This window comes from Maylandia zebra, linkage group LG8, assembly GCF_041146795.1.
Source record: "Maylandia zebra isolate NMK-2024a linkage group LG8, Mzebra_GT3a, whole genome shotgun sequence".
NCBI lineage: Eukaryota > Metazoa > Chordata > Actinopteri > Cichliformes > Cichlidae > Maylandia > Maylandia zebra.
The window spans coordinates 11,434,817-11,459,259 of NC_135174.1; the positions used below are offsets into that span (position 1 = coordinate 11,434,817).

The following is a 24,443-nucleotide window of genomic DNA, read 5'->3' on the forward strand; positions in this document are numbered from 1 at the left end:
AAAACTACAAAAAGAGTCTCAGAGCTTCCTGTAAATTAACAGACGACATGGAGCCGCTGGTCTGTCCATCTCTTGTAGCGCAGCAGCAGTTGTCAACTTTTTCTGTCCCCGCTTGGAACCAGAACATGGTTCATACCTCCCGACACTTTAATGATCAACAACATTAAATTAAAAACAAAACAAGGATCCAAATTTATTAGCGTCAGCCAACGTATTTTTTTCATGCATAAATCATTTCCTTTCAACTTGGATTTACTCCAGATTTTTTCTTTCAACCAAGGTGGGAAAGTGTTACAAAAGTTTAAAAAAAACAGACATTTGAGTCTGCCTCAATTGTGGTCTATTATTTCCGAGTATTAGTGTACCATATTAAACAATGTGGTGAACACTATAACCACAGTAGAGGAACATCAGCATGTTAATCTCACAGCCTCACTTAACTCGTGCAGTTGTAGATTTGTTCAGGTTCCTCGATATTACTTAAGTCAGTTATCTGCTTTCTTCCCTACCCTGACTTTGTGATTCATCGGCTAACAGCTAAACTTAATATTAAAATAAGCTCTGAGGAAAGGCCAGACATATTTCTTTTGCTCCTTGATAATTGTTCTTCTATGGCTTTATTCTTGGTCATTTGTGTGATGTGTAAAGGTTAAAAGTACATGGCCGCTTCACAGTTTGTAGGCTTTGGCTTTCCACTGCTCGTATACCAGGTTAGCAGCCACTGCATCTTCAACTCCCATTCCTGTTATTAAAAAAACAAAGACATTTTCAAAGCATTAAATTTCTTAATGAGATGAAAACATGAAGTAGAGGCCAGATTGTGTGGCTTTAAAGAGTGAGACTTACCAAGGGACTTAAACACGGTGGTCTTCTCTCTGTAAGCAGGTTTGATCCCATTAATAACATCTCCGAGCTCTGCAAACACCTCAACCTGCAAACGGCACAAACGCTGTAATATTCTTCCTCACATAAGATGCCAGTGACACACACACTGACCTGTAAGCATAACAGGAGATGACACACTGACCCCAGAGAGGATGACATCACCGGACTCTGCCATTGCTCCCTCCCTGCTGTCAGCATACACCACAGCCTCCTTCATCAATGAGTCATCCAGTTCCCGCCAATCTGGCCTGCAAGCTCCCACCGCTGGTTAGAGGAAAAGTAGAGAAACTGTTTTTCTTTTTAAAATTATTTTCTGTAGTAACCGGTAAAAAAACGCTCCATCTGTTTCCTCAGTTTTGCATAACCATCAATGTAAAAAAAAATCTCCCCCACTTCCCTTAAAATATTTTGTGGGTGAATTACTTCTCACCTGCCACATGGGCCCCTGGTTTGACCCACCGGCCACACAGCACTGGCTCTATAGACCTGGTTACTGTTACTATTACATCCGCTCCCCTCACTGCTTCCTCCACTGAACCACACACCGTCACGGGACCGCCAACTGAGCGGCGAAACTTCTCCGCTCCCTCCCTTCTGTGGTTCCACACCCGCACCTGAAATGAAGTTTCAGGGGAAGCGAAACAACCAACAAATCTTTGATTAGTTGGTGCAGTTAATGCATTAATATAGCTGTGATCAGTAACTGAGTAAATACTAAATGCAGTTTTTAAGTAATTTAATTTATTAAGGGATAAAAAATATCCAAACCTACCTGGCCCTGTGTGAAAATGTAATTGTCCCCTTGTTTGCAGATTTAAACCATGCTGGAGCATGAATGGCCTGTTTAAGGTCCTGTCAAAACATCTCAATCTGATTTAAGTCTGGTCTTTGACTAGGCCACTCCCAAAGCTTAATTTTCTGTTTATTGAGCCAATCAGAGGTGGACTAGCTGGTGTGTTTCAGATCATTGTCCTGCTGCAGAGCTCAGGGCATGAACTGATAACTGGACATCCTCCTTCAGGATTTTCTGCTAAAGCAGAACATCCTGGAATCATCAAGGAAACCAGGTGCTGATGCAGCAAAGCCTCCTCAGATCATCACATTAACATCACCATGTTTGACTGTTGGTTTGATGTTCTTTTTATGAAATGCTTTGAGTTTTATGGCAAGGTTTGAGTCCCATTACATGTGACTAATGGGAGTTCAGCTTTTCTCTCGTCAGTGCACAGAATATTTTCCCAGGTGTCTTGGGAATCATCAAGATGTTTTTGGCAAATGTGAGACGAGCCTTTCTTTTCTTTTTGGTCAGCAGTGGTTTTCATGTTGGATCTCTCCCATAGATGCTATTTTTGCCCAGTCTCTTTCTTAATGTGGAATCATGAACTCTGACCTTAACTGAGACAAGTGAACCCAGCAGTTCTTTAAATGCTGTTCTGGGCTCTTCTGTGACCTCCTGCATGAGTCTTCAAAGTGCTTTTGAAGTAATTTGGTAGGCCGGCCACTCCAGGAAAGGAAATTTTCTCCATTTCTGCATAATGGCTCTCACTGTGGCTCACTAGAGTCCCAATTTTGGTGCTTCTTAGAAATAGTTTTACAACCCTTTCCAGACTCATAGATGTCACTGATCTTGTTTCTCAGCTGTTGTGTTACTTTTTAAAATCTTTTAAGCCTGCTTCAGTTTGTCACAGAAGTTCTGTGTAAGTGATTTCTTTATTCAGCAGTAGGGATGGGTACCGGTATCTGGTTCTGACATAAACGGTAGTAACCAGACCAAAAAGCAGCGCACATTTCGGTACTCTGAATGGGACATTTTGGACCAACATTTTACACAGCACTCTCTACCACTATAATAGAAAACACCACATAAGGAAATATCTTCTGGAGGAATGGTACTTATCTCTAAAGAACAGCTCCAAATACCTGGAGAATTAATACTAAAGAGCATTAAGAGTGTTCTGGTGGCACACGTCAAAAGACTATTGGTTTTTCCTTTAACATGAATGTATGGGTCATTCATACAATGTTCAGGTACTGCTGCTACTGTTACTGGTCAGAGATCATTTTAAATACCGACATCTGGCAAAATATAGAACACATTTTTATCACTTTCTCACCGACACTGCTAGCAGGTCGGCAGCAGGGACTGCTCAAAGGAATGCTTTGTGCACATGCTTACTACTGTCCCTCTCTGTCAGCCCCACGAAGCTCAGCAAGCTGTGCTGTCACACATTTTGCACATTTAATAAGAGCCGACATCCTTCAGGTAACTCACAGTATGTTCAGTTTTGTGCAAAAGTCTGGGGTCCCTTATGTTGCACAGATTTCTTTAAATGAAAAAATAAATAAATGAAAACCCCTGCAGCAAACAAGCCTCTTAGTGGGGCAGACGTTGCACTTGCTTCTTATTCTTTAATAAATATGTAATAGTATGCTGTACTTAACGTATCATGTTCTCTAAAATAAATATATTTTTTGGAAGCATACCTCTTTAAATGAAAGCATTTCAGTGAAGGCTTTATAGTGACTCAGGGCTTGTTGGCCGGTCCCCAAGATGGCCAGAACCTCGGCTCCATGGCGCATCAGCAGCTGCATGACACACCAGGGCAGACCCAGAAGTTCAGAGCTACAGCAGGATTTCCAGAATAGAAAAGGCATGCTGTGAATAAATCGAGAGCGGAAGTACCTTAGCCGAGATTGCTGAAGCTCCAGCAGTACGCATGTTAGTGATTGCCTCTCCATCCATGACCTGCGGGTTGGAAGCATGAGACTGCAGCTCATAAAACCAAAGCCATCAGAAAGACAGGTGCATGCGGGGATTGAACTCACAGCTTTCATATGCCCGGACTCGGGATCCAGCAGCAACACTGTGGCTGACACTGATGGCAAAGTGGAGCCAGCCCCCCTGTTGTAGAAGCACACTAACTTTGTGGACAGGACTCCGTCATTCTCCATGTATGTAGGCATCAGCCCCAGAAACCTAGAAACGAGAGCGAGTTTCAACCAGCAGTAGCTGCACCCTGTTAATGGTTGATTTGTGCTGAAGCACTCTTGAAGCAGACGGAGGGCCTTACCCGTTGTGTTTCTGCAGGGGCACCGTGGAGCGCACAGGCTGGATAACCTCCGCGCTGTCCCGGCTGGAGAACTTACCTAAAGCCTCCTCCAGACGGGGGATCAGCTCTTTGTAATGCAACAGGCTCTCAACTTCACGCTCCCATATGATAACAGGAGGAGCCCCAGCCATGGCTGCTGCTTCTGAGACGCTGATGCGGAACTGACTTAACTGGTTTGGTACAAAATTTGAGTCAACATCGAGCGGGATTTGAGCTGCGTTCAAGAGCCGCAGTAAAGCTTTTTTAAACATGTTGCGCGGAGAGAGGCGGGACGCACAGAGGAGGCTGTATAATCCACTGCGCTTTCCAAGCGCCAGGCTCCCGTAGTCTGTGATTTGGCACCAGTTTAAGGGGAGAAAGTATTCAAACAAGCCAATCTCAGGTTGATACCCACTTAATCCGTGTTTAAGTGTTGCAGTTTCTACGCAAACGATTGTGAAACAATGTCCTGTCTTCACATTATAACCAGTAACGGGGCCAGCTAGATGCTGCTTTCACGCCCCCTAGAAGGTTTGTAAGTCCTTTGACTTCCACAGTTGTTAGTATTTGTATGACTGTAGAAATTCGGAATTATGAATTCATTACTTTTAATTGACAATTTACATCCGTGCTTTTGAGAACGTTTCCCGACTGATTATTTATCCTGATGCAAAAAAAGGAAACAAATTGTAATTAACATTTTGATGTAGTGATCAGTGTAAGAACGTGTTTTATACAGTACTGTACAAAGGTTTTGAGCCAGAAAAAATTGGAAAGAGGTGATCGATTTATCAAAACACATGCAAAAACAAACGGAATTACAGCATATACAGCAAAAACAGTTTGTTGGGTCAGTGTTTGGTATGACCACATTTATTCTTTCAATTCTCTTAGGATAGTTTGCCTGTCATTTCTTTAAGTAGTCTTTGAGAATAGTTGTCAAGGCTGCTTGACTTCTGCCATGCTGAAGACAGTTTGAACCAAACATTTCAAAGCCATCACTAAATATGACCTGTTTGCCACTGATTTCCATCCCAGTGTTTCTGTAACCTGGTGTACCTCAGCCTTTTCTCCATGTTTCCTTCCACTGAGACCATTTCTGATAAGGCTTCAGTGAAGAATAGATGCATCTCTCAGGTCCTGGGTCAGGTCTCTCAAGGACATGATTTTTAGATAGTCCTCATCTGCTATTTTCTTTGACACACATCAGACCATGCAGAGATACGCCCCGTTTTCTGTTACTAACCATTTGGGAATCACTTTGTTTGAACTCATCTTGAAAATTTTTTTTTAATGAACACAAGACCAGGTTTTAAAAAATAACAAAAAGAATTATTTTATTAAGTGAGCAGGGCTACTACAAACTCCTGATGAGAAACATCGGTCCCAAAAAGCAAGAAACAAAACAAAAACACAATTAAACATGATTTTCCCCCCTCATGTTTAATCAAACAAAGGACAGCACTATTTAAAATGGGTTTTTTTTTTCCCCCTCAAGGAGTTTTTGTCAGTGAAAGAAAAATCACACAAGCAGTCTCTCAATGGCCATCTGAACAGACTGGATCTGTGGCTTGAGCTGAGACCCCTCTTTTATAGTGACTGAGGTAGCGATAACGGGGCGCGACACCCCACAGGCCCGGCCCAAAGCCTGCTTGGAGCGGACGAACACGTAGGGGACGTTCTTGTCCTCGCAGAGCAGCGGCAGGTGGAGGATGATCTCCAGTGGTTCCGCATCAGCAGCCATCACGATAAACTCAGCGATGCCTCTGTTCAGGGTTTTAGTGGCTGGGGAAGAAAGAGCAACTTGAATACAGCAAGTTTGTTCTTGGAAACAAAAAAACAAAACAATGCTCAGCATATTACAGGTTACACAAGAAAAAGTGCCCTTCATTACTGCTGCACCGTTATTCTTTTTGTGGCCCACAACAAAAATACAAGTGTCTGTTTAACACATTTTTCACAAGCACTTAGTAATTCATATAATAAAAGCACTCAACATTGGCTAATCATTAGCCTCCACAGGAAGACACAGCTACGGTGTAATTTAACAATTATCTGTGTAAACAATACTAAAAGTTATTTTTCTTCTCGCAGGCATTCCATTCATGCAGAAATCAGAGGCTTGTGACTAAAGCTTGTTGTTTAAAGTGAAGAGAAACCACGTTTCGAGCATGCTGGTGTCGCCTGTCCACTCAAATGCGTTCATTAACAACTTAAATATTAATTTGCACCGACCGTGTCGCACGGCACGTTGTGTTTACCCACCTTCGTTGGCTCCCTTCCTCAGTTGCTTATAGTTTGAGGCTTGCTGCACCAGATCCAGGATAGTTTTGGTCAGCGTGGCATCGGCCAGCGGGTAGGCCTTTGGGTTGACTTGTGCTTCAGTCTGCTCACCACACAGAAACAAAGTAACTCCATGTTAACCAAGAGAAACCAGTTAACGGGGAAAAAAAGTCACCAGCACCGTTTCTGGTCACTTCTACTGAATTCTGCACTTAATTTACTATGCTCGCTGGTAGCTAACTAGCTACTCTGTTAGCTTGTTCGTTCGAGAAGACACTCACCATGGTGTTTTTGTGCTATTCGGGCCCTCTCGGCGAAATGCTTCACGGAGGACTATTTTAATTCGACTGGCTTCTGAAAGATTAACGATACGATGCAAAATGCGATCTCCTGTGATGTATTTTACAGCGGTACCAACTCTCTAAGCTCCGTCGCATGCAACGAGTCCAAACGTTTGCCACACGTGTGGTGTGAGGCGCATGCGCACTGGCAAAGCTGGCGAAATCACAGGAAGTGCTTTGGGAGAAAAAAAACGTTGTTAATAAATTGAAAAATACAACGAAACAAGTCACTTTCATTTTTTTTTACCAAATAATAGACAACCTGGAAAGGGATTACATTTTTTTATTGAACAACAAATACCTTTTAAAATAAATACACGGAATTTTTTTTCTTTTCCCTTCAGCTGCTCCCTTCAGTGCTCAGCACATCTGCCCTGTGCCAAAGTAGTTCAACCTGGCAACATTCTGTTCTTTCACAGCAACCCTCCGCATGTGCTTCTTCACTACATCCATGAACATCCTCTGTGGTTTTCATTTTATCCTCCTGCCTGGCAGCTCCACATTCAACATCCGTTTACATAATTTCTAGTCCAATGAAAAAAAATATTTAACACATAAAATTATTTTATTTTATTTTATTTTATTTTATTTTATTTTATTTTATTTTATTTTATTTTATTTTATTTTATTTTATTTTATTTTATTTTATCTCCAGGGCAGCAGAGGGCGCGCGGTCACTGACTAGGCACCGTTTACAAGCGAAGAAAGCGCTGAGCATTCTGGGTAGGGCACTTTGAAGCCAGCCATATTGCTTCATCGTCCTGACCCAAGGCAAGAGGGGAGATGAAGGGGATTCGGGGAATCAGTCAGTTATCGGTGAGGACTCGGGCAATGTGTCCTACGTGTCTGTGTGTCGGAACATTTTCACACCGAGCTGTGGGCTGTGTTTGTTAGACGGTGTCTAAATTCCGGGTCGTGTCCGGGCAGGCTTTGATGAAGAGCAGACGAGGAAGCAGTCAGCTAAGTCTGGTCATGAATGACTCCGAGCATAACCAGCAATAACCTGCTAGTTACATCACGAACCCTGCGGATTTTAAGTCATTGTACACCCAGCTTAATACTGTCTATTCAGTTAATTCAAGTAAGGCTTAGAGAAATCAAACTAGTTGGCGTCTGAGAGATGAGAGCTAGCTAGGTTCATGTTTATGAAGGACCTAGCCGTCGAGTTGCTTAACTTACATTTCCATTTTACTATCTAATGATGTCTTCCTCTTTCTAATCTGCAATATTGTGCAATTATTGCAGTTTGGATTTTGCAGTAAACATCTACACTTATGTGTGTTTACTGAGTGAGAACCTTTGCAGCCTGAAATGGTAGATTGTAGCTAGTTTTAAAAAGATAAGTTCTTACTTTTTCACATTTGTCGTTAAAGGCTTGTAATGTTGTTTGCCATCGTTCTGATGGAACACACCAAGAACCATATAGAGGTTGTTATTACATTTCAGAGTACATTACAATCTTACAAATCCTTGATACCTTCAAAGATAATTTGGAAGAATTAACCTGCAGATTAAAACCAGGTGATATGCTTAAACAAAATGCAGAACAGAGACTTAAGTGGGCCTTGTCATAAGATTATTTTTTCACCTGCATAATTCTAGCTTCATAGTTAGTCACAACATTCAGTTCTTTTAGTACAGACTGCCCTACTAATGCCATTGATCCCATTATTTTAAAGTTTGTGCTCATATCAGCCAAAAGGCCAGCAAAACATTAGTTGTAATGTCCTGCCTTCCTGTATTCTTTGTTTTTTTTTCCCCAGACAAGGTTTTATGCAGCCCAGGCTGCCCGTAAGGTGGAGGTCACTGGTTTTCATCCACAGGATGTTCAGGTCAGTGGTTGTTGACTTCTTTTTCTTCTCTGCAGAAACGCTTCTATGCGGCTGCCAGAAAAGACCAGTCCCTTGCTCAGCCCCTGGCTGGCCTCAGCCTCTCTCCCAGGGTTGGCCATTCCTACCAGGATGTCCACGTATGTCGGGCAGTGATGAAAATTGTAGTATATATTGGTTGTGTTTTAAGCTTTATCTGTTTGTTTCACCTTGCTGAATATAAATGTTAAGTAATCTAACTAAATGCCCGCATTATCTGAGCTGTATAAATGAAAGCCAAGGAAACCAGTTAACTGAATCACTGCCTATAACTCAGGGTACTAAGAATGCTAAAGGACATCTCTATATGTCTCCAGGTGACCAGGCTGCCCAGTGGGCTGGTTATCGCTTCACTGGAGAATTATTCTCCAGCCTCCAAAATTGGAGTCTTCATCAAGGCTGGGTGTCGCTATGAAACCCCTGAAAACCAGGGTGTCACCCACCTCCTCCGGCTGGCGTCCGGTCTGGTATGTAACTTAAAAAAAATCATCACATTTAGCTTGAAGTAACCATTGTCATCATCAACCTTGGTTCTTTGGTGTTGTTGAAAGACAGAAATGAGTAAAGCTGCAGAAGCACCAGAATACAAACCAAATCTTTATTCAGTTTTAGGTAAAAGTCTTATTTTGAGTAGAAATATAACAGTGTTTACATATTAAAAAGCCTGCACAACTGTTGTTAATAAATGGAGCTTAAGACCACTGCTTTTGTAATCATGTGTAACATTGCTGCATTTCAGTTGACATGTTACTTAACTTTTCTACCTTTTCAGACAACCAAGGGAGCTTCAGCTTTCAAGATATGCCGTGGAATTGAGGCAGTGGGAGGCAGTCTTAGGTCAATAACTAAAAGGTTTATCCTGTAAATAGTCATTTAATGCTGATTTTTTTTTAGGTGTCTAATTGTATATCTGTTTATTTCTGTGCAGCGTGACTTCATCCAGAGAGAATATGACCTACACCGTTGACTGCTTAAGAGATGACGTGTGAGTCTCTGCATATCACCTGTGTGTATGATGTGTGTTGACATGATTGAGTAATAGTAATAATAATGTAATGAAAATGTTTGAAGTACTAGGAGATACTTAAAGAACTTTGTCTCTTTCTATTTACACACTTTTCCATATTTTGTTGAAATGACTACATTCACTGGAACATATGAATGCTCTGAGATGTGATGTTGCAGGAGTGATAACTGTCTTTTCCCGCTTGCTCTATTATTGGTCTCTAGTGACACAGTGATGGAGTATTTGATCAATGTGACAACAGCCCCCGAATTCCGTTCGTGGGAGGTGTCAGACCTCACCCCAAAAGTAAAGGTGGACAAGGCACAAGCTGCACAGAGCACCCAGATAGGTGGGTCCTTTGTTTCTCTTACAACACTCAGTTTTTTGAAAGATTTTTAAGGGATCTGTTGTTTTAATATAGAACTACTTAATTTATATTCCCAACTGTGAGCCTGATTAATATTTTAAAAAGCTTCTTGGTTGTTCGATTAATCAATAATTACCCTGTAGAGCCTAGATACCAAACTGTCATATAGGGACAGTAATGTTCTCTCTGTTTTTTCTTCACCATGAGTGCGCTGTAGCTAACAGTCACCCATCCATCTTTTTCAGGTGTGGTTGAAGGTCTGCATGAAGCTGCCTACAAGAACGCCCTGTGTAACTCCTTGTACTGCCCAGACCACATGATCAACGACATCCACTCTGAGCATGTGAGTATATATTTTTATTTGTCTTTTATCAGTACGAAACGTACAAACTAAAACAATTATGAATTATTGCAATGTTTCCATTTTTCCCCAGCTGCACCAGTTTGTCCAGAACAATTTCACCAGTGCAAGAATGGCCCTTGTTGGACTTGGTAAGTGTTAGGATTTAAAGTATTTTCCATATAAATTAAGAAGTAGCCAGATTTTGGATAAACGATAACAATGCTTACCTTTCTACTAGGTGTTGACCACACTGTGCTGAAGCAAGTGGGAGAGCAGTTCCTCAACATCCGCAGTGGAGCTGGCACCACAGGGGCTAAGGCACAGTATCGTGGAGGTGAGGCGAGCTGGCTGAGAGGGGGAAGGAAAAGGAAAAAATATAGGATTTAAGCAAATTTTGAATGAATGATTCCAACCTGAGAAATTGATAGACCTTGCAGACTTCCCTGTCTCATGACCTCGTGCCCATTTCCAGGTGAGATTCGCCTGCCCAGCACCAGCAGTCTGGTCCATTCAGCCGTGGTGAGCCAGTCAGCAGCAGCAGGCACCAGCGAGGCTCTGGCCTTCAGTGTGCTGCAGCATTTACTGGGAGCTGGGCCGCACGTCAAGAGAGGAGCAGGCGTCGCCAGTAAACTGGTCCAGGGTGTTTCCAAGGCAACAGCAGACCCCTTTGATGTGAGTGCCTTTCACTTTTGTAAGATAAATTGTAAATAAGCCATACGCCTACAGAGCAGTGTGTCTGCACATTAACCACAAAAACACAATCCAGCTTTATTCTAATTCAGTCTTCGTCTCCCACACCAGGTCACTGCTTTCAATACAAGCTACTCTGACTCTGGTCTGTTTGGGGTCTACACCATCTCTCAGGCTGCAGCTGCCGGTGATGTGAGTATGCCCCGTAGTCTTGAAAATAATTTTTCTTTACTTTTCCCCCAAATGAAACTGCTATTGAGAGCACTGTTTCACTCTTCTCTGCAGGTGATCAAGGCTGCTCTTGCCCAGGTGAAGGCTGTTGCTGACGGTGGAGTCACAGCTGCTGACCTCACTCGAGCAAAGTGAGTCAGACAGACAGAAACAGGATGAGAGAGACCCGACAGAATGTACCTCTGACAGAAAATGTACATTTTCTGCTATTTGGCTATAGAAACGCTGGGGGAAGGAGGGGGGAGGGGCGTGTACTTAGCGTTTATTTTAAAGATTTTTAAATTTTCAGGTTTAGGTTAATGAAAGAAAAATCTAGTGACAAATAATGCTGATAGATTCATCGGTATATAGAGTAATTAAAATTAGCTTCTTTTTTTTGTTTTTCAAGGCAGGAAAAATATGAAAGGGGCCGCTGGCCTGTATAAAAGGAAGATGTTACATGCGCACTGGATTGTGTTATGTAATTTAAAAATCCTTTAAACACGCTGCAGTAGAGAGAAGCATCTCATTTTTACTGGCATTGTATGATTTATCTGCCTTCAGGAAGTGAGTTCAGACTTCTCCCACAGCTTGTAATTTCTGGGGGGGTTTTTTTGTACAGCTGCCACTTGTTGCCTTTTTTGTGGCGTCATTGTTGATATAGAGCTAGCAGATGTTTTGGACATTGATCCCAATTATGAATTTGGCTTCTAAGTGTTCACTACCAAATGCATCCTTTCATTTGCAGTGGTGCATTTTCAACCCTCCCTAAAAGCTCAAACCCACCTGATGTTTAGTCTTTAAGGAACAGTCTGTCTTGGGTCTATTTGATGAGTCTGTGGAACGGTTCTGGTGGCCTGCAATTACTTTTAATTTGATTCGGGGTGTGTCACAGTCTGCTTTTGGTAGCACGTAATAGCTGACTGATGGCTTCACCTCTCTGTCACTGGCCCCACTAAAGAATGCAGGTCCACTGCCACTTGGGCCTTTCTTCACACCTGTCTGCAGCTGCAGTCGACCCCTGGTGGAGGCTGGCCAGCTGGACCCAGCAGCTGCTCTTGCCAGACTGGTTTCATGTTCAAAACACCCCCTAACTAGGACCTGACTCACTACTGGATGAAGCTCTGCCCTCCATCACCTCCATATTTCTTTTTTCTTTTTACTCATTCCTGTATTTTTTTTTAAATAACATTTGCAGATAAATAAGATTCCTTATTAAAACTTTTAAACAATTTTAAACTATGCTAACTGCATAATGTTTAATACATTCCCCTCCTCATTTCTTTCTGCAGGGCTCAGCTTAAGTGCCACTACCTGATGTCTCTGGAAACCTCAGAGGGTTTGCTGGAAGCCATGGGCAGTCAGGCTCTGACTGATGCATCCTACCAATCCCCCGAAGAAATGTCCAAAAAAATTGACAACATTTCCTTGACTGATGTTGCTAATGTAAGACTTTGTTTTGTTTTTTGTCTGTGCTTTGTCGTAGTGTAAAAGTGGCGTGTAAACTTAGCTCTTCTTCTTTTTTTCAGGCTGCCAAAACATTCGTATCTGGAAAGAAGACCATGGCATCCAGTGGCAATCTTGTAAAAACACCCTTCGTGGATGAGATCTAAATCCCACCCTCATCACCACACACTCAAGCGTGGTTGACAGCAAAGCAGAATTCGTTTCTTCTACATTTGAACAACAAAAAAAGGATTATTTTACAATGGTGTTCTCCTCAGACATTTGTCGTAACAACACTGGGTATTTATAGGTGTTGAAACAGTATACTTTCAGGTGATGCTGCTCTGGTGCATCACACTCATGTGTCCACGTTAACTGTATAGCTGATGTAAAATAAGGAATAAATTCTATCTACCACACCGAGTTTAAGGTCATTGGTGTCTTGAATAAAAGTTTGAGTTGGTGGAAACTGATCAAATCAGACTTGAGTTTACTTGATCTGATAATAACCACAGTGTGGCTGCATGCTTTCGGGAATGGGGCTTTAGTCCCCACCGTGTGTGTCCAGGAAATTATTACCACCTACATAAATCTGCACGATGGAAAAAAAAAAAAAAAAGCTGCGAGAGTTTACGGATTTTCTCGCGAGAGTGACGGGCGTGGAGACGGGAGGGTAGAGGTAGGCTGTCTAGATTTGAGTTTGTCTTCCTCTGAGAAAGCAGGGTCATTTTGCGAGGAAAGAAGGCGTTCAGTGAAGAAGTAAGAAAGCTGGATGTGCGAGTGTGGGGGGTGAAGCTCCGGAAAGCCGCTTTAATGTGAGCATGGGCGGCGTTTTCCGCCTGTGGTCTTCCCGAGGTAGGAAACAGCTTCCATATGTGGGGAGAGAGATCGGACTGTTCATGCAAACTCAGGCACCAAGTCCAGTGCATGCATAAAACAGTATTTTGTTCTTTAAATATAATCTCCACTCGTGTTTTCCCCACGAATATCACCGAGATGCGGTGGAGCGACCCGTGACCCCCTGCAGCGATACTCCCCTCCTGGGCCAGCAGGTCGGGTCAGTCAGTCCACTTTCGGAGGAACAACAAAGAGAAATCACCCCATGCATGGACATCAAACCACCGGAAATTAAATACAATGTGAAGAGAGGGCGTGGAAGAGGCACAGGCCAAATTCCACAGTGATGGGACACGACATGCGGGTTTAGGTCACTTCTCGATGCCCTGTCTCCCTCGGTCCCTCCTTTTGTGTTCACCGACATGGATAAACTCACGGTGATATCAGGATGTCTCTTTCTAGCTGCGGACATCTTCGCCATCGCCAGCGTTGCCAACCCGGACTGGATCAACATCGGAGAATCAGGCGGTAGGTTGCGGACACTCCAGCACTGTGTTTTGTTTTTTGTGCTTTGCATGTGGGGAAGTCGGGGTGACACAGGAAAAGGAAATCTACCAACAACCACATGAGATGAAAAAGTTTACCCACTGTAGAAAAATAAGCAGACAGCAGAACAATTGTGGAAGATTGCACTCTTAATTCTGTCTTCTTATTAAAAACAACAACAAAAAAAGCTGCTCAATAACAACCAGCTGCACACACTGTTTCACTATTTAGGTATGCAAGGCTTTCCTGTTTGTTTCAAGGGATAAAAGTCTCTGACAAGCACATGGCCTGATGCCACAGCCACCATGCTTTACTGTAGGAGGGCATCACCTGGTTTAACCTTGCATGATGGGTGCAGTTTTCGTCTCTTACGCTGGAGAATCTTTTTTCCCTCCAGCTCTCAGAGTCCTTTAAATACCATTTGGCATGCTGTCAGCTGTTTTCACACATGCAGTGCATCCCTGAACTTTGGAAGGTCAGGTTCTGGACTGTTTTCTATTATTAAGATGAAAATAGTCCAATAGGTTCATAGCATGAGATCACCAGACCTGACTTCTTCACCTTCTACCCTGGCAGCACCCTCACCTAAATCAGAATATTTCCAGAACATGCAAAAAGTGGCCTTTCTCCTGCGCTATTCAGCACGTGAGAAAGAACAACAGGGAACTCAAGTGTCTTCCTTTTGCTGCCCCGCCATTAAGACTTGTTTCATGGACTACTGCTGAGATGGCTGTTCTTCCTCCAGGTTCTTCTGGCTCTACCGGGGAACCTAAAGCTCCATTATGGTGACCGCTCTTTGATAAGGACCTACTCACTCTTTTGGTCACTTTGGTCATCTGCTGTTTCACAATTACTGAGTTATTACACAGTTACTTGGACTATGGTGAAGTCCTGATAGATGTGTTTTACAAACTATGTCCAGTCCATTCAGTTTGCTGACAGTAGAGTCCTGCCACGGTTTTGACACATAAGGATAATTTAAAGCAGATAGTGTGTAGTTGGCCTGCGTTTGTGATAGGCTTGCAGCAAAGGCACCAAACCCTTCCAAATGATAGATTAATACTTTAGCAAAAAGTCTATTAAAAAGGCATACACTTGTTGTTACAGGTAACTAAATGTACACTGGAGGACAAACATTTATATTTTAAATGATTATACAATTTAAGAGTTTGGTTTGCTCAGTTTGGTTTGCTCAGCTGTTTCTTTGTATAAAATTAGATGATTAGTGGTTATTGGTAAGCGTGCGCTACAGCTGAAGATGTAGTTTCAGCCTTCCTGGTTATCTGCTTATTGCAGTAAAGCAATACACAGATGCAGCATCCAAAGCTAAACATTGACTAAAACTGGCACAAACGACTGTGTTGTAAACGAACTGAAGCTCAGAAAGAGCTCACATTGTGAAGCTCTTATCTCCCGTTCCTCAAAGTAAATAATAGTGTGAAATGACTGTAGTAAAAGCCTTGTGTGCCTGTCTAATTAGCTGGATGGTAATTACCTGAAGGCAGGAAGTGCTGTGTGGGACTGAGGATGTTTGACTTTTAATTGGACCTCTTGGGAAAGTAATTTTTTCCACCCGGACAATTAAGTTCTACATGCTCAGTTCTGACATAATTCATTTTAGCCGTGTGTGCTCAGTGTAGTCACGTCTTCCTCAAACTGATAAATATATATCGTATTGTGTAAAACAAATTCTAATCCTCATTTAGGTGATTCAGTTTGAAGTAATCAGTATTTTCCTTACAGGGACACCGTATATTAAATTACTAGTGCAATCACTCTCAGAGAGATTGTCAAAGGTTTTCAAATATGTCAATGAGTGCAACTCGAGAGGATTCAACTGGTTTCAGCTGGTTGTATTTTGGTTAATTCCAACAGAAAAGGAAGGCTGAGCTCAAATGTAATAGTTACATGTGAATTTCTGTCTATGTAGACAGTAACAGATATGTGATTTTCGATGATTTATTGCAGCTAATTGCTGTATTATCAGAAACAGACTGCATGTAATTGCCAACTTGGCCCCATTTAATTGCAGACTGATGGCAGACTGACTGTTTTATGAGAACATCTGTGGCAGGTTTTAGCGACAGTGTTGATGTGCTTGATAGTCTTATTTTGCAGCAAAAAAGTAACTGTGAGAGTTAGAGAACCTTATCTTATTGGATAAAACTGATATTGACAAAGCATGTCACAGAATGGTAAAAGTCGGAATAATATTGTATCATGGGATGTCTGGTGATTCCCATCTGTAGCCTACATGTATGACTGAACATTTTCGAACACGCCGAACACTTCAAGCACAATTGATGCCAAAACATTCAAAAAGTGCTCGAGACGGAAATCCTCAGCCACCACAGGGTCAAATGGCACATCAGGTGTTAAGTGCCTGAGTTTAGGTGCTTTTTATATGACCTCCACAGTTAGCCATTCGCTTTTTAGGTGTTGATTTTCTTAGTTAGGTTATCGACTGCATACTTGCTGGAAACCTAGCTTCGTTTCCTTTAGGTAATGAAAGATTACTTGTGAAGTTCTTTCTCCAGTTTCCTGTAGACAGCTGATTGCGTTTAGTGACCCAAACAAGCTGTAATCAGAATGTTGCATTTCTGTTCCCGGTCTGTTCGGATGAGCAGATGTTTGTCCCTCAGGGCAAAAGCTTTCAGAGTTTGGATGATTGTGTGAATGTGTAGCCACAGCAGACTTGATTTTTGGATCATTAGGGCAGTTTCCAGGGAAATGGATCCACCATTTGCACTTTCCTCCACCCTGTGGTAAGAACAGGATGTCCTGTGGAAATGGGGTCTAGGTCAGCCTGCGGGGGGATCTGACTCAGGCCTGATGTTTCCTTCAGCCGGCCGTTCTATCATCACCCCAACATTAGGATCTTTGTTAACATGCATGGTCTAAAGTATTCGATTCTTTTTATGTGAAGCAGCTTTTTGTGCTGTACTTGTCTCGTGGGTGGAGTGAAAAACCACATGTGCATTTACAAATACTTAACAGTTAAATCTAAATTGACAGCGGCTTGATTGCTGTGAGTACCAGATGTTTATTCAAATGCGGTTTATTGTATTTAATTCCCTGCCAAATTAAAAGATGTTTCAGTGCTTCACTGTTTTTTCCTTCTCTCTTTTTTTATGCGGTTTGCTTGTAATCACGTTAAGTGTGTTAATACTACACTCATTGGGTCGAAATAACCTTGATTGCATTGTTAAATGCTAAAAATGAATACAGCTTCTCTTCTAAAGATAATTCAGGGAAAGAAAGAAAACAGAGTGAGGCGAGTGAACAAATGATAGTGTGGGAGGATTTTATTTAGCTTTTTTTTTTTTCCACTCTCAGTGCGCGCACTGGTTTGCTTGGAGTCTTATCTTGTTGGCGTGGATGCAAAGTTGAGCAGATGCAGTCTCTGTTGGGCTCCAAGTGCAGACAGTAGCCCTCCTACCTGATATCACAGCACCCACCAGGCCTCTGGGAGACAGGAGGCCATCAGAGGACTCGCGCCACTAATCTCTTCATTTCCGTTGCTCTCTCTGTGCATGATGCTTTGCCGTTTTGTGCCAGAACTCCTGACCTGTTTGATATCATACTGCTGCTGGTGTTCTACCGATCAACCAGTTTTTTATAATAGCAGGTTCCTCGGGCCCCTGTGGACTGTGGTGGGGAGGGGAGAAAGACTCCTGCAGGGTCATCATGTCAACACAGTGTCTTTCTACAACATTAAACACTACTCACAGTAGACGTGAAGCTTAAAGGGAAGAGTCTATCAGTCACATACTGACTATTTAGCCACATTAACTACATGCAGATTGTGTGTGTTTGTGGCATAGACTGTAAATAAAAGATGTCTCCTCCATTTCTTCACCCATCTGATCTAAATGAGAAAGTGTGACCACTGCATGCTGCCCGCCGCAAGGTATACTCTGCTTTGTCGTACTTTTTGTCTCTAATGTGGGACAGAATGTAAAAAATGAACATTATGTTGCACTCAGTAAACTGTGAAACTAGTGATAAAAATCATAAACTCCTCAAGACGGTGTTTACTGAGCTCTTAGATCAAGTGAGCATACAGTCTTTGAAAGCTGCCCCCTTCAGGTCATTAGAAATGATGCCGGAATAAGGTCCTTCACCATCGGCTTAACTTTCTCAACCTGAAAGTTCATTGTCTATTAAAGTCTATGGTTTGTGTTACAGAAATAACCCACCCCACAGCTGTGATGTCATTTCTTTCCGGTGTTACTGATTGGTCCATAAAAACAAAGCAATGTTATATTTTTCCAGCTACAAAGGGGAAAGAAACACAAATACATAAATCTGTTAAGTGAAATAACAAAAGCTGCTGTGGGAAAACTGGGCGTGTCTTGCTAGCAGAAACCAGACCTGGAAGTTTCAGAGGATAAGCACAAACAACAGCAGAGAAGTCTTTTTGTGTTTTTGAGGTTTTTAGGGCCAAGTACAATAAAGTAAGTATTGTCTGCATCTAGAAGTATAAAACTGTGGGTCATCCAGACTTCTAGGTAAAAGTTTTAGTTTCATTTCTTTCATCTTTCATAGATGAATATATCTGCACAATGGAAACATATATACAAAGTGATAAGTATTGGGGTCTAAATGACCTTTAATTTCAGTGGGAACCAAGACATAAAACGAGTCATGGTTTATTAAAAAGATGCAGAATTTGCCCCAGCACAAAGTTTTAAATAACTCAGTTTTGGCCCTAGAAGTTGTACTTCTACCACCATCTTTTCTGTGGTAGAAATGGCCCATGTTGCCCTCTGATAATATTTTCGGTAGTGGTCCTAGAACAGATCCCTGTGGAACTCCGTGACTTTTATGTGGATGGATCAGTGTAAATAAGTCTATGACAGCACAACTGTAAATAGTGTCATTAGTAAAATACTGTGATCAGTATGCAGCACTGAAGTCTAATAGCAGTGTAGTGATATACTGACTGAAACTCTCCAACGATCCATTCTCATGCATTTCGTCACATTTCCTTTGCAGCAGGCTTTCTTACCTGTCTCACAACTCCTATTAGTGGAGAAGAGATCTTTCGATTCATACTGTGCCAATGACAAGATTTATCCTGTATTTCAAAAGGTTTTTTTTTTTTTTGGAGTACCTTTACCCGTCATTCTTTGGTGAAAATGTACAGAACCAGCACTGCTTTGATGAAAACCTGAATCGATATTCACCTGAAATAATCAATACCATGTTCTATAGAGACCATTGTGTATGCCACACAATGATGTTTGCTTATTGTGTGTCTCAGCGTGATTTTTCTGCTTTGTTGATGGATGCAACATCACAAACCTCATTTTTCTCATATTTCACCCTACCTTCCTTCCTCTCCCCAGGCTCTTTGACTTTGGGTCTCGTCCGGCAGTGCCAGACCATCCATGGCCGAGATCGGACCTGCACCCCCCCACGGCTGCCGGGAGAATGGATCACCGTGCTGCTCTTCATCATCCTGGGCATCATCTCCCTTACAGTCACCTGCGGTCTTGTTGTGATGTCACACTGGCACCGAGAGGCCAGCAGATATGCCCGATGGATCGCCTTCACGGGGAGTACGTATCCACTGCCACAATTTGCACTCAATCAAAAAATGCGCTCAAATAATCTTTTTCAGTTTCACCTGCGAGCGTGGCTCTGGGATGTGTTTACAGGCCTGTGGTTACTCACAGCGGGGATTGTAAAATGACTTTTTCCCTTTCTGCAAATGACTGGCTTATGTGCTCCAGCTAAACTTGAACTTGCTGAGATTTGCAGTGCAGCTGTGTGCTAATGGATGTAGAGTACCAAACCAAAATTATATAATAAATTCAGAAAAAAGCTGTGAAATAAACTTCAGCTACCTCTGCATCAGAATTATTTTCACTGTGGGAAAGCTCAGGTAATCATGAAAACATAAAAATATATATAAGGAGCTCTGTTTAATAGCTGCTAGTTTTTATTTTCGTAGAAAAGAGACATAATTAGTGTGCAGAGAGTGTCATATTATTTTAAATGTTTAAAAGAAAAACATTCAGGTTAATAACAGCTGGTCAGTGGTTTGGTAAGTGGACTGGTGCTTATATAGTCCTTTTCTACTCTATTACAGCACTCAGAGCATTCACACACACGTTCATACAAGTGCATTTTTTACGTCTAATGCTTTTAATCTAACATTCACACACTCACACTCTGATATCAGGGGCAATCTGATCAGCAGTTTGGCCAAGGATGCTTTAAAATGCATTCTGGTGGAGCCAGGAATCGAACCACTGACCTTCTGATTAGTAGGCGATGCACTCTACCTCCTAAGTGACACTTGAGACCCCAAGATTAACTCCATCACTGACTCCACCATCTCAACAGCCAGAACGGCCCACTGTGTAGGCTGCAACTGTCTTCAAAGCGGCTTTGGTGAATCAAAACTGCCGTTTGTATGCTATCAATTCGGGTCAAGTTGGATTTTACATGCAATCAGTTTAATAATCAACTGTGGAAATTGTTGCATACTTATAAATTCACCTTAACTACTTACATTCCAGCCAGCACCCACAGATTTGAAACTCCAGGGTTTTCTCCACAATTAGTGACGTAACTGTTGCACGATGGGGATTTAACCATCCTGCAACACAGGCTTTCAGCAATGTTGCTTTTCGGCAATTTTTTGCAAACATTGGGGTTGTTGGACACTCAAACGTTGTGGAATCAGCGGTCGATGCAACTTGGTCACTTGCAAAAATATTTTCGGGGCTGCTATCCTGTTTTTACTCTGGTATGACTGAGCGATTAGTTCTGCAGCAGAATCATTGGTGCTGATGCTTCTCTATCCTTGTATTTTCTCATTGCAGTGATCCTGTTCTGTATGGCTGCGTTCATTTTCCCAATTGGATTCTACATCAACGAGGTTGGAGGACAGCCATATAAGCTGCCCAACAACACAGTGGTGGGCTCCTCCTACGTACTCTTCATTCTGTCAATATTCTTCACCATAGTGGGACTGCTGTTTGCCGGGAAGGTGTGCCTGCCCGGCTGACAAACTCACGTTCTCTTTTTAAACGCATAAAAAACCGCTACCACTGGAAGCCAACGTCGTTAGAACGAACTCTCCTGCGGCAGAGCTGGAAGCGTCGCTGAAAGCTGAGAAGTACTTGTCTTTCCCTCGCCGATGAATTGTCGCAACCGGAGCCAAAACCGCTGCAGTCCATCTGTGCATGTGTTTGTTCAGAGGCCGAGCAGGTGCAAGGAGCTCTGAAACGGCCCTCCTTGTTTTCCTTCGTGAACAAGAAGCAGGGAAGTGAACAGAAAACAGATTATAAAATGGCAAAAGTGACATGTGAGCTTTCGAGGAATTTAAGGGGGCATTGTGAACGTCTGAGCTGTCATCCTAAAAATTCACGACAGGCGACGGAGAGCTGTTGTTCTTCTCATCTGAACCATCAGGGACGATTTGCACATGTCAGGCCTGATAGCAGTCTGAGGCCCTGATATTGGCCAGTCAACCTCTGTATAATGTCTGTTCTTCCCCCAAACACTGCTACAAAATAATATAAGCTGCATTACTTTTATTTATATGATAGATTTGGAAGTGTATGTTTTAAAAGGCCAGCTTCTCTGCCAGTGCTATGTCAAGTGGATCATATTGCCTTGAGGATGGTTTACTGCAATGGAATAAATATAAAGTTCATGATACAAGAAGTCATAAAAATGCTATTTCTGAGTGGAATGTAAAATGGGCTATTAGCAACAGCTGCCCAAAGTTTGTAATGCTTGAGTCTGTGAAATGTGTCCGCACTGAAGGAAGAGGAGCTGTTGAAAGATGTCAGAGTTTTAAGCTTTTAACATTGTGAATAATCAGTGAGGAAAAGGTCAAGCCTGTTGTGGTTCTCTGTTAGTTTTACTAATCTTATTGATGTAGTAAACTGATTTTTCATTTTTTTTTTTTTAAAGAATATTTTATGGATTAAACAGTGCAAAGAATGATAGAATCATCGACTTGTTTTATTCATCTATAATGCTGATGCCTGTGTGTGTGTCTGTGCCTTTTTTTTTTTTCAAATCACTGATGTTTGTAATTGTGCATGGAAGGTGTCATCGCATTAAAATTATGACAAGGGAATACCCATTCCTTTTATTTTTCATGCTTTTTCTCAAAATAATGCTGTGTGCATCTATGATGTTTGAACCACACACACAGTGTCTGCAGTAAGAGCAATCAAGGTCACACTTGAAGTTGTAGTGTGTGTTTATTGTCCTCAATGTCAACCATTACCATACTAAATATCTACACTCAACACTTTGTTAGGTACACTCTCATTAAACAGCTGATTAATCTAGCCAATCATGTGGGAGCAATTCTGTGCACATATAGGTGTCGTTCAGGCAGACTGCTTCAAGATGGTGAACACTAACTCACAAATAACCAGTCATTACAGTCAAGATATGAAGAACAGCTCAATTCAGTTCTGTTCTATTCATATGCTGCTAATTCACTGTAATAGTCCCCTCAATGTATATTTATTGTAAGATAAAGACCCTAAAATATTAGAGAGAAACCCCAGTTAGCATTTAGCCTGAAGGCAGCACATCACATATGAAGCACAACCAGAGGAGCGTTTATCTTTTTCCTTGGGACTCCCTTTGAGCAACTCAGTGACAGTGGGAAGGTAAAACTCCTTGGCAGGAAGAAACCTCCGGGGGAACCAAGCTCAGGGAGGGGCAGCGATCTGCCGTGACCGGTTGGGGGGGGGGTGACAGAAGACAGCCAGAGTTCAATAATTGCTCATGATTAAATACAAAGTGGTGTAAAAAGACACAAAGTAAAAAGAGGTGAGTGAAGAAATAATGCTAAGTGCATTACGCTGAGCACCCCTCAGCAGCCAAGGCCTATTGCTGCATAACTAACAGAGGATTCAGGTTCACCTGATTTAGGCCTAACGAATCAACATCATCAAAAAAAAAAGTTTTAGGTCTAATCTTAAAAATAGAAAGTGTTTTTATCCCAAATCCAAACTGGTTTCATGGAAGAGGGTCCCTTTCTACTTCTAAATATCCTTGGGACTACAACTAAGCCTGCAGTGTGAGAGCAAAGTGCTCTGTTCAGATAATAAGGTACTATGAGGTATTTAACATTTAATCAATAAAGATTTTGTATGTTTGGAGAAAGATTTTTAAAAATCTGAATTTAACAGGGAACCAGAAACAGAGAGGCTTACCATGGTAACGTGGAAACCTTTCGAGTTCCAGTTAGTCTTCTTGCAGGAGTGTTCTGGATGAAATGAAGACTTTTCAGGGAGCTTTTAGAGTAACTAGATAATAATGATTTACAATAGTCAAGCCTTAAAGTAACAAATGCATCATCTATTTTTTCAGCATCACTTTGAGACAATAACTTTGTCGAACCTCAAAGCAAATGAGCAGAAAATTGAGGCTACATTTCACACAGGCTCACAAAAATTGCACAGTAGAGGACTGGAAAAAGTAACCTGGTCTGTTTAGTCTCAGTTTCTGCTGCGACACTCAGATTGCAAGGTAAGAATTTGGTGTAAACAGCATAAAAAGCATGGATTCATCTCGACCTGAATAGACACTTAAGTCTAGAATCCTTCAGTATACAGAGGAGTTTGTGATTGTGTTGATACTGCGAGGTGTGCAGCTTTTGTGGGTAAAAACAAGCCCAAACGATCACATCTCTAATGCTCACCAGGCTTAATCGTTAGTATGAGGTGTTTGGCTGATATAGTGTGTTTGGTTTCCACCAAACATCTCCATCCTTGTCTTCTTTGTCCAAAGGACATGCTTCCAGAAGTCTTGTAGTTTGTTCACATGCAACTCTACAAACCTAAATTGCGATGCTATGTTCTTCTGCCAATCCTTTAAAAAAAACAAACAAACATCAGTACTTGTTCAGTATTTTTATAATTGTGCTGTTATAAACGTGAACATTTGACATGCTAACCGAGGCCTGTAGAGTCTGAGATATCGCTCAGGTTTTTTTTTTTCTATAAGCATTGAATGGTCTGATGCCCTTTTGCTGGGACATTCATTCTTGTGAAGATTGTGGAATCGTTTTAACAAATACTCAAATGCTCCAGACCAGCAAACTGCCAAAACATCTGCTTTTATAGAGATGCTGACACTGATGATAAATTAATCAAGTGGATTTGAGCACCAGCGCCTGGCTGCTACCGTATTAATTTGAATTTAAGAGGTAATGTTGTACCTGTTCATTGTCCATATGACTGTTTCTTTCTTTCTGTACTTTCTTTTCCACATGACTGTAGTTTTTGAGCCTCTTTGAACCACTTCACAATTGTTCTATTGGCTGGCAATAAAATTAAAAATAAAAGGAAAGAGATTTAATTATTTTTTGCTCATAATTTCATTAATGTGATGTGTTCTAATGACAATGGAAAATTAAAGTACAAAATTATGATAATTAATAGTCCACTGCAGAGTAGTCATTTACACTTATTAGAAGGACTGACATACTTGTGTTACCTTTCTCTGGCCCCTTTTTGATTTTTTGGGTTAAAAACTACTAGAAA

At 41.7% G+C, this 24,443-nt stretch overlaps 4 protein-coding genes across 5 annotated transcripts; 2 read left to right on the forward strand and 2 right to left on the reverse strand.

The window, feature by feature from the left end:
* Positions 1-168: 168 nt before the first annotated feature.
* On the reverse strand, positions 169-4,264 carry crym (crystallin, mu). The gene is made up of 8 exons (XM_004562346.6): positions 3,957-4,264; positions 3,712-3,862; positions 3,569-3,631; positions 3,370-3,471; positions 1,316-1,499; positions 1,028-1,149; positions 847-931; positions 169-742 (listed from the first exon to the last, which is right to left on the reverse strand). Exons 1-8 carry the CDS (start codon positions 4,244-4,246, stop codon positions 669-671), a joined length of 1,071 nt encoding a protein of 356 aa, XP_004562403.1. The 5' UTR covers positions 4,247-4,264; the 3' UTR covers positions 169-668.
* Positions 4,265-5,284: 1,020 nt separating this feature from the next.
* Positions 5,285-6,758, reverse strand: snu13b (SNU13 homolog, small nuclear ribonucleoprotein b (U4/U6.U5)). Its single transcript, XM_004562347.4, has 3 exons — positions 6,539-6,758; positions 6,240-6,360; positions 5,285-5,759 (listed from the first exon to the last, which is right to left on the reverse strand). Exons 1-3 carry the CDS (start codon positions 6,539-6,541, stop codon positions 5,497-5,499), a joined length of 387 nt encoding a protein of 128 aa, XP_004562404.1. The 5' UTR covers positions 6,542-6,758; the 3' UTR covers positions 5,285-5,496.
* Positions 6,759-7,271: 513 nt separating this feature from the next.
* On the forward strand, positions 7,272-12,951 carry uqcrc2b (ubiquinol-cytochrome c reductase core protein 2b). Of its 2 annotated transcripts, none has more exons than XM_004562349.5 (14): positions 7,272-7,414; positions 8,362-8,430; positions 8,784-8,933; positions 9,239-9,303; positions 9,395-9,451; positions 9,697-9,821; positions 10,085-10,182; positions 10,274-10,331; positions 10,421-10,516; positions 10,655-10,854; positions 10,984-11,064; positions 11,158-11,234; positions 12,375-12,528; positions 12,612-12,951. In XM_004562349.5, exons 1-14 carry the CDS (start codon positions 7,382-7,384, stop codon positions 12,693-12,695), a joined length of 1,347 nt encoding a protein of 448 aa, XP_004562406.2. In that variant the 5' UTR covers positions 7,272-7,381; the 3' UTR covers positions 12,696-12,951. The 2 variants fall into 2 exon arrangements, with proteins under 2 accessions (XP_004562406.2, XP_004562405.2); XM_004562348.5 differs by lacking the exon at positions 8,362-8,430 and adding an exon at positions 8,466-8,567 and having other exon boundaries at positions 7,304-7,414.
* Positions 12,952-13,159: 208 nt separating this feature from the next.
* Positions 13,160-22,094, forward strand: LOC101485208 (uncharacterized protein C16orf52 homolog B). Its single transcript, XM_004562350.4, has 3 exons — positions 13,160-13,893; positions 19,263-19,475; positions 20,748-22,094. The coding sequence occupies exons 1-3, from the start codon at positions 13,788-13,790 to the stop codon at positions 20,930-20,932; spliced, it is 504 nt and encodes a 167-aa protein (XP_004562407.1). The 5' UTR covers positions 13,160-13,787; the 3' UTR covers positions 20,933-22,094.
* The last annotated feature ends 2,349 nt before the right edge of the window (positions 22,095-24,443 follow it).

Excerpts from the sequence above, each read along its gene's own strand:
- crym (XM_004562346.6), bottom strand. The coding sequence starts at position 4,246 with ATGTTTAAAAAAGCTTTACTGCGGCTCTTGAACGCAGCTCAAATCCCG. Across the intron at positions 1,500-3,369 it reads AAATGCTTTCATTTAAAGAG|GTGCGGGTGTGGAACCACAG; the intron begins GTATGCTTCCAA and ends ACTTCATTTCAG. Across the intron at positions 1,150-1,315 it reads ACCAGGGGCCCATGTGGCAG|CGGTGGGAGCTTGCAGGCCA; the intron begins GTGAGAAGTAAT and ends TCCTCTAACCAG.
- snu13b (XM_004562347.4), bottom strand. Across the intron at positions 5,760-6,239 it reads GAGGAAGGGAGCCAACGAAG|CCACTAAAACCCTGAACAGA; the intron begins GTGGGTAAACAC and ends TTTCTTCCCCAG.
- uqcrc2b (XM_004562348.5), top strand. The coding sequence starts at position 7,382 with ATGAAGGGGATTCGGGGAATCAGTCAGTTATCG. Across the intron at positions 8,934-9,238 it reads TCCGGCTGGCGTCCGGTCTG|ACAACCAAGGGAGCTTCAGC; the intron begins GTATGTAACTTA and ends CTACCTTTTCAG. Across the intron at positions 11,235-12,374 it reads GCTGACCTCACTCGAGCAAA|GGCTCAGCTTAAGTGCCACT; the intron begins GTGAGTCAGACA and ends TTCTTTCTGCAG.
- LOC101485208 (XM_004562350.4), top strand. The coding sequence starts at position 13,788 with ATGGATAAACTCACGGTGATATCAGGATGTCTCTTTCTAGCTGCGGAC. Across the intron at positions 13,894-19,262 it reads CAACATCGGAGAATCAGGCG|GCTCTTTGACTTTGGGTCTC; the intron begins GTAGGTTGCGGA and ends TCCTCTCCCCAG. Across the intron at positions 19,476-20,747 it reads ATGGATCGCCTTCACGGGGA|TGATCCTGTTCTGTATGGCT; the intron begins GTACGTATCCAC and ends TTCTCATTGCAG.